Consider the following 9,122-nt stretch of genomic DNA (forward strand, 5'->3'; position numbering starts at 1 on the left):
CTCGTTAAAAAACTCATGTTTTATTTGGCCCGTTTTATTGAACTATTAAAAAACTACCTAAGTTGTAACAGCGTATATAAACGTATTCTAACCCCGGTAGCGTAATCAGATCTCGCCTCGACTTAAAAACAGTTGGTTTATTTTGTTATACTGCTTTATCCGCGACTACTGTGTATTGGAACAATACAACACCCGACCGATATTGACCGGGCATCATTCGTAATGACGTCAGTTTGATTGATTACGTCCGCGCGTGTGGCATTAACACACAACATATTTCGCAAGAACAATTTGTATAAGTAATTCTCTGCACATTCCAGTTATCAGACTGAGTACTTGAGGGCGTTTTGTGAGCTTTCAATTCCGGATGAAAGGAACAAAATATGAATGATCGGATGTCTACCGTTTCCATGGCGGGTTTTGGATGCTTCATTGATGCTTAGAAATGACAGGCAGTGCGCGCCGTGTGAGTCACGTGGGCTTACAAAGTTGTCAGCTGAAGCAAAGGGTTCTTTGTGATTGGTCAATATTCGGCCAACCATCAACGAGGACTGGTAACCGCAATAACTGTAAGGGGCCACGTCATGGTGACTTTGAAAATAAACTTTGGATGGAGTGACAGGGTCCTGAATAGCGGTGCGCTGCTTTAAACCAGTTCCCTCGCAGCTTGACGGGGTAGTCTGTCAGCGCAAACTCCGGCCGTGTCTCGTCCCAGCACACTGGTCTCGTCTTTAATGTTGCCGTACGATCTGCTTGTTAACGGATATGAGGAATATGGGGTCCGCTACCAAAGAGCCGCACACAATACTGATCCCATTGCTCTGTACGATGCTGTTATGCATGGAGCTTACCACAAGCATGCCGTCATCCCATCTTATACCCGTCCACCATGGAGGTAACGGTACGGAATCAGAGAGAAGTGGTAGTAAACATGAAGCTCGCATCGAGGCGATTAAGAAGTCCATCCTGGCCTCGCTGAATATGACTGAGCCTCCTTCGCCTGAAGTTCTCGCCCGGGCCTGGGCTAAAGTTACTCCCGAGTGGATGGAAGAAGCCCGGAGTCTCTACGAAAAGACAGTCAGATTATACCAAGGTGCCAAAACAGTCTTCCCAAAGAGGGAGGACCACCATCAAACAGAAAAACAGAGGAGGGTGCATCAATTTCACACTACCGGTATGTAAACTTTATATTCATCTCAGCTGATTAATATTACTGTCTCCCTAGTTGGTCGATACATTTAACTGTGCCATTTGGTCAGGGCTTGTCAAATTATGTAATAATCCTCAAAAAAGAGGGTACTGTAATTTCTGTGTAAATTTATGTTTCGATAGGAAATCCCTTTCCCCTTTTAAATAATCAAAATGCGTCTTACTGTCCTGATTTAGAATGTCCCTATAATTATCACTGACTTATACATACATTGGCCATATTAAAAGCAATTTTACTATATTTCCAAATAATTATGATAAAGTGGGGCAACAAATATTGTTATCCCATGGGAGTTACATAGTAAGGGGCATGACGTCAATATGGTTTGCTTGAGTAAGACTTTAAAACGTTTTAGCAAATCTTATGAAAGTTGGTAAATCTTATGATTCGAGAAGCGCTTGTTGTTCCATGAAAGTTAAGGCACTGGACCAATATTATCATTTGTTGTTTCCCAACATCTGCATAAAATAACAGATCTGTGACAATTTTGACTCAACTGGTCATCGAAGTTGCAAGAGAATAATGAAAGAAAATACACTGTTTCGCAATTTGTGTGCTTTCTGATTCCCAATAAAAGACTTCAGACCTGAAGTTTTTGTAATATTTTGAGTGAGAGTTTACCTCTTTATCAAAAACTACGTTACTTCGAAGAGGAAGCCGGTTTTTTTTTAATAAATATTTTACACTATCAAACGGCTCTTTATTGCATGTTAACCACTAGATTTGTTTGCCAGCAATTCTTTTGAGTAATAACCATTAGTGTGCGGTGCCTTTAAAGGTAGTGAATATTAACTAGATACACTGTTCGAGAATCGCGTATTGTCTTAAGAACGATAAGTAGAGTCGTCCAATATCTCTGTTTGAATTGCTTCAAATGAAGCTAGAGTTGCAACATCAGTTTGGCGGACATTGCGATGTGAACCTTGTCGTTACAAGCCACGGACACGTTTGGTAATTGCCAAAGACCGTTATTCTCACTTGAAAATAACACGAAAGATCTTTTTAAAAACTTACTAATTTGGTCATTGATGTTGCAAGAGAATAATGACAGAAAAAAAAACACAAATTGTGTGTTTTCATCTGTCTTAAAAAGGCTTCAAGTTGAAGTCTTGTATATCAGATTCAAATACTTTATTGAGAGCTTACCTCTTTCTATACTACGTTACTTCAGATGGAGCCGTTTCTCACAGTGTCTTATAATATCAGCAGCTCCCATTGCTTGTTACCAAGTAAGTTTTTATGCTAACCAATATTTTGAGTAATTACCAACAATGTCCAGTGTCTCTAGGCACGGTATTAGATAGAGATATATTACAGGGATGCGTGTAAATAATGCCACTACCTAAAGTTGAACTTACCGGGGTCATTTTTTGAGGTGTCTCCGGCCACCAGGAACAATGCTAGCAGAAACTAACTTTATGATAATTGAACTATTGCATTATTAAGATAGCTGAAATACTTCAAAAGTTCAAGTACAACAAATTTTAGATTACGTTTATCTTACAACAAAGTACAGAATTGGCATATCGCACGTGGCGAGAATTGTTGTAACCCGGCCTCGATTTATCGTAAAGCGCATTGCGAAAGATTTGTTCATGCCCTTCGTAATCGCATCATATTATTTTATCAACCTTCGGCTCCAGGGATAGGGTGACACCATTATTGCTTTAGACATGACTTAAACTACGGACAATGGAAATAATAGTAAGGGATCCGCCAGATATGTTTTTGTTCATTTTATTCTTAGCATTTATGAGTTTTTGAATATTATTATTTATATCTCTTTTGTTTTCAATGTATGGCTGTTAAAGGGGCACTTCTTTCTTATGAGGGTGTTTATTGATTTTTGCCTTTTCCCTGACGGCCTGTGTGCATTTAAATGTATTGTCCATTTAAAATAAGAAAATTAAAATAAGAAAATGTTATTTTTTGATGTATTTATTTATTTATTAATTACCATTCCTTTGTTATTTTATGAGTTTATTCACAGAATTTAGAGGGTGTTTCGAATGTTACGTATTGAATTGGGATGTTTTATTTTGTTTTGATTTTTTTTTTTTTCTTTTTTTTTTCTTCTATTATAATTTGTATTTGTTGGTTGCTTACTTTTTACTTGTCTATCTTGTGGTGTAAAGCACACCCTTAAATACTACAGACCTTAGACCTTAAAAATCTTTCTGACAGTAAACTGAAAAGTCCCGCAGCAAACGATCCAAAAGCCACCCAAATTGATCACGAAAAAGTGAACGCGATGAAAACATTATCTGAGTTCAATAATCAGTTAAGCTGCTTCAACTCGACGTTTTGGTGTTGCTGAATGTTCGAACCAAATCGATGAACAGCGAGGGCAAGATTACCTGCTTTAAATTTGTCACCATGATAACGCAAAAATTGTGCGTTTTTATGTCAATAGATTTGTGCAAACACATTTTCAAATTATAACTTAGATATTACCTCATAGCCATACCATACAGCAAGGACCAGACAAAGGTTAGTTCAAGACATTTGGGGATAATTATGATAGTTCTATTTACATAACCTAAAACCAGACGGAAGTATAGAGATAAATTGAGTATTATAACGATAACGATATGATATGGCCGGAAAAGCGAATTGTCCAGGGATTTTATAACATTCTATGGACTTTTTGTAAGATAACAATTATCTTTCCATTGCAGTTGAATGCAACAGGCCCTTTCTCTTCTTTTCGTTTTATTTTATTTTTTAATTTATTTTTAGTATAAAAACACATTCTTTTAACAATGTTACAATCAGAAGCCATCCAGGGAAAGGTAAAAGTATTTTGAAAAAAAGTGTGTGAAAACTTGGGTTGAAGCCGTTTTGTAATTCAGGAGAAAAAAAGGTGAAACACCACGCACAGTTTTTAGCATGTAAACATTAGTTTTGGTTGGAACAACTGAATTCACCTGTTGCTTTTTTAAAAGGTTTCAAGATTCTCAGAAAACATGGCTCGACGTATGAAATTTCTAATCAGCTTTCATACTAAAATTAAACAATAGTTGTTTAATCCTTACTAATCCGGTATAATACGTTAAGATTAAAGGCAGTGGACACTATTGGTAATTACTCAAAATAATTATTAGCATAAAAACCTTACTTGGTAACGAGTTACGGTAATAAAAAAACAGGATTACAGAACCCAATTTCCACGTGATTTTTAGGATAAGCAGACAGTTTTCCTTTGTCAAGGAAGAAGTATTATGCTAAGCAAATCTTTGTGCTTAGCAGCTCCATGAAATTGGGCCCCGGTAACAGAGCTACCATGAGACCGCTCTTATAACAGCGTGTCTAATTGAGTCGCTGCACTGTCCGATGGACTAGTTACAATCTAAAAGTTTACACAGTTCAAATAAGAATTTGTCCTTTTATACTGTTCTGCTGCCCTAGAGTAGCTGGAAAAACCGGGGTTCTACTTAAGTTCCGATAAGAACCTGTCCTTCTGTGTATTTACATGGTATAATTTTACTACTTTGGAGTACACTGGAAATACGTGAAGATTGTGTGAAGATTGTATTAAGATTGCATTCAACCAAATCGCCTGATATGGCGAAACCGTTTTCAAGGAGGACAATTCAAAATGTGAAAATTTACTCGAACAATTTACATTTCAACGAAGTATTCTTTGTTTTCAATTATGGGGGGTTGGGGGGGGGGGTCGATACTCTGTAAATGTATATTAGTCGATACCGCGATGGTCGCTATACATGTATAAAGTCTTGTCCGAGTTATGTATGGGACATTATGAGGGCGCCCTTCTAAAATGCATGAACCGTTTTTTTGGCGCTTGGTACGGTTGTTTCTAAGCGTACATTCGTTATTTTCCGACCTGAAAGGTATGCGGGAACCTCGTTTGAATTATGAGACCGACTCATTTTACATAGCACCATGTAATGGTTTACAAGGTGCTGTGGCGAAACATGCTGCCAATCTAACCAGGAACACCGGGACGAACCCCTTTCCGATAAATCTACTGGGTTAATTTACGTATGTTACACAACACACGGGACCAACAGCTTTACGTCCCATCAGAAGGACAACGCATCATGGTTTAAGTGTCTTGTTTACTGACATAGGTGTCGGACTCGATAGCAGGGAAACAATTAACTTCTGTTTACTAACTATATTTTGATTTGTTTGTTTATTACTAGATTCGAATCGAAACAATCTGCTTGTTTTTGTTTTATTCTAATAATTTGATTTGTTATTTTAATTTATAGGTTCGTTACGGGAAACAATCCACTTCGACCACTTCTCGAAGCCAGTCACGTTGTTTTTCAGCAGTCGCACGAGACAGTCCGGCGAGGTCATCGACGGTAAACTCAAGCTCTATTTGGATGCTGCTACCTCACGCCCTCTTCGCCATTCAAAGAAGAGGGTGGAATGTTCTGTGTACCTCCGTAATGGAGGCGTGGACGGGGGCCACAAGCTCCTGGACACCCGGACGCTCTCCCTGCGCTCAACCGGCTGGAAAACGTTTCACATAACGGAGGCCGTGAGATCGTGGTTGAACAATCACCCGAACGGCACAGAGCTTGCCCTAGTCGTAGTCGTCAGTGGTCACTCTGCGGACAAAGTGTTCCAATTAGACCAGGGTTTCATTGGTGGGTCATCGGGGCTGATGCTGCCTAACCATCCACGAGTAGAGATACTTTATGAAGAAGATTATGACTCGCGGCGTAGGGACAGGAGGCAATCGGAGGCAGTACGGGATCCGTATACGTGCACCGACAGCGACAATGAAGAGAAGTGTTGCCGCTACGCGAAGACGGTGACGTTCCGGGAGCTCGGATGGCACCGCTGGATATGCTTCCCGACATCGTTCGTTTCGTACGAGTGCTCGGGGACGTGCCCCAAGAATCATCGAGTTGCAACCGAGTACTCAAGAATCAAGAGCCTTATGCACGACCTCGACCCCACAGACTGGGGCCCTCCGTGCTGTGCACCCACAAAACTTAGCCCTCTCTGGCTCATGATGTTTAACTCTACGGGGGACCTTGAATTTATTGAGCAACCAGACATGATTGTTGATGAATGCAAATGCTTATGAAAGCAAATAAACCTCGTAGTTAGATAACTAACCTTCTGTTTCATTGATTAATCAAGGGGAATCCCCTATTGTTGGTTGCAGGGTAGGGCAGGCAAGCCCTCCAATCCTCACTGGTACATTTATTTATAGAAAAGTGTTTTACGAAGTTATACTTAGTTTTCAGGATCAATCAGGATGTAACCTTTGACCTGTCAAATTGTTGCCTGAACCCATTCCCTTGTTGTAAAAGACTATGTCCAAATTAACCGAGTAGGCCTTGGCTGTGGTAGTGGTTTGAGTTGAGCATAGCACAATGGTACTGTTTACTATTTAATGCTGTGCAATCTGCAGACACCCGCACCAGATAACACCAGGGCTCACCCCTTAACACACGGGGCCAACCACTTTACGTCCCGTCCGAAGGACGGTTTAAAAAGTATCTTGCTCAAGGACACAAGACAGTGTCAAAACCAAGACTCGAACTCACACTCCATTGATCAGAAACACCATAGCTTGTGAATGTTCACTCACAAAACCAAGACTCGAACCCACACTCTATCGATCATAAACATTGGAGCTTGTGAATGTTCCGTCACAACACGCCAATAATTGAGTATTGAGGCCTGACACACTTTTTAAAGGGAAGGTACACGTTTGGTAATTACTCAAAACAAATATTATCATAAAAACTTACTTGGTAACAAGTATTGGAGAGCTGTTGATAGTATAAAACATTGTGAGAAACGGCTCTCTCTGAAGTAGCATAGGTTTTGAGAAAGAGGTAATTTCTCACTAAAAAAATAAAAGACTTCTAGCTAGAAGTCTTTTATTCCTATCTGGAGCACACAAATTCGTCCAACAAGGGTGTTTTTTCTTGCATCATTTTCTCCCAACTCCGATGACCAATTGAGCTCAAATTTTCACAGGCTTTTCATTTTATGCTTATGTTGGAATACACCAAGTGAAAAGACTGGTCCTTGACTATTACTAAACGTGTACCTTTCCTTTAAGGCCTGTGACGTCATTCAGATACATCAAGGGACATTATTTATTACACTTCCATACCCTCAATGAACTGGTTGCCTGTAATTTGCATTACTTGCTTTCACTTGGGTCAAAGGTTAGGGTTATAGGTTGATTTATAGACGTGACGAGATAAAGCACGTTTTGTCGGTAGACTATTCTGAAATAGTAATAAATAACAACAAGTACCGAATGTTCGGCAGGAATGTTCTTTCACTAGATTATGAAAAATCATTAATACACCTCTGTACAAGAACTGCTCAAAAAAAAAAAAAAAAAGTTTCAATTTCTTAAAACGAAAAATTAATTTATATTTGTGGATAATGTCATTTCATCGAATGATTTGTATGGCTCACCATTTCATAGGGCTCCTCGATGTCAAGGAGACTCATCTTAGACTAAGACTCATCTTAAGATAAGCTGTCAGTGTAAAGTGATTTGTAATGTGACATACCACATCCACTATTATTGATCCACAGTTAAGTGGACATGTTTCCTTGGATCGGGCGAGTTGGCCTATGAAAACCATTTGTAACCGTTTTGTTATGAAAAGCATGGTAAGAAAGATGTTGTAAAAGTAGAATATTCAAAATATAGTCACAATTTTGATTCCTCCAAATAGCGTGCCGTGTTAGTTCACGACGTAAAAGGAAACCATGCGGTTCCCGGACATTATTGGTGTGGATCATTATAAACACAAATATAAACATCTTTCTAGCCATGTACTTCATAACAAAACGGTTGCAAACGCTTTTCATTGACCAACTCGCCCGATCCGAGGCAACATGTCCCTTTAAAATCAATTTTAACTCTTTGTGAAATCGGCCCTGCTCACCCAAGTATCGCAGAGGTGGAAATCGATTATTGATTATGTTGTCGATGCATCATTCCAGTTACTATTTATATTAATATACTAATATTACTCACTTTTTTTTTCTTCTTTCCTGTACACAATTCCAAGCGTACTTGGTGGGTCGCGGTTTTTTATTTATTTTATTTAAAGCTAAGTTATTTATGTGTTTGTACTCTATGAATAATATATGCATGAAATGCAACTAATATACTATATGGTGTTTACAAAATAATATGTCACAAAATGCTTGATTCAACAGTCAGTGCATAATGAGGAACATTTAAACCAATATTTATTGCACAGTGAATAGCAGTAAGAAATGCGTAACTAACGTCACTAAGGTATAAGTTATAAGGTAATTATTGTTGGTGCTCGTTTTATCTTGGACCTATAAACATAGTATATATTTTGATGGTCATAGATAAATGTGTGTGTTACTATTCTAAAATAACAATATATGTTTTACGAGGAGATATTCATAATATCATTCATAGTTAGCACGTGTGTAAACACGCAACTTTGTAGTATAGTGTAACAGTATAGTGTAGTTTAATATTGTTATTTATTGCAACTATTCTTGGAGACATAACCATCATTATTCAACATTACTTAAAGGGGCACTGTCGACGTGGTCTGTGACCAAACATAAACGGGAGACTTTTGGGACGCTTGGTGGCAGCAGACTTTCCAGGTAAAATCCATTGTTCTCGGTCATGTGCGCACGCTCAGAACTACGTAAACAATGGTAATTTACCTGGTAAGTCTGCTGCCACCTAGCGTCCCAAAGTCTCCCATTCTGAACGCTCATTTTGTTTCTGCACATGCGCGCGTGATAACAATGACGGCGCCCTTTTAAGCTTTCGTTTGTGATGCGCGTGCGTGTGGTTACTGGATGAGAGATCATTTTTTTTTCAATGTCCAGCTAGCCACAAGCAGACTATGATCCCGGCGACAGTGCCCCTTTAAGGTTGACAAATTAGATTAAGAGT

The 9,122-nt window shown here is 38.9% G+C and overlaps 1 protein-coding gene across 1 annotated transcript in view; it reads left to right on the forward strand.

Annotated features, from left to right (window-relative positions):
* Nucleotides 1–620: 620 nt before the first annotated feature.
* LOC139946535 (transforming growth factor beta-1 proprotein-like) overlaps nt 621–9,122 on the forward strand; it is a 9,112-nt gene continuing 610 nt past the window's right edge. The window contains exons 1-2 of the mRNA XM_071944230.1: nt 621–1,174; nt 5,449–9,122. The exon at nt 5,449–9,122 is cut by the window's right edge and continues 610 nt beyond it. Coding sequence (XP_071800331.1) covers nt 766–1,174; nt 5,449–6,278 — 1,239 coding nt within the window. The 5' untranslated portion in view covers nt 621–765 and the 3' untranslated portion in view covers nt 6,279–9,122. The remainder of the gene's footprint in view (nt 1,175–5,448) is intronic.

Source organism: Asterias amurensis, chromosome 13 (genome assembly GCF_032118995.1).
Source record: "Asterias amurensis chromosome 13, ASM3211899v1".
Lineage (NCBI taxonomy): Eukaryota > Metazoa > Echinodermata > Asteroidea > Forcipulatida > Asteriidae > Asterias > Asterias amurensis.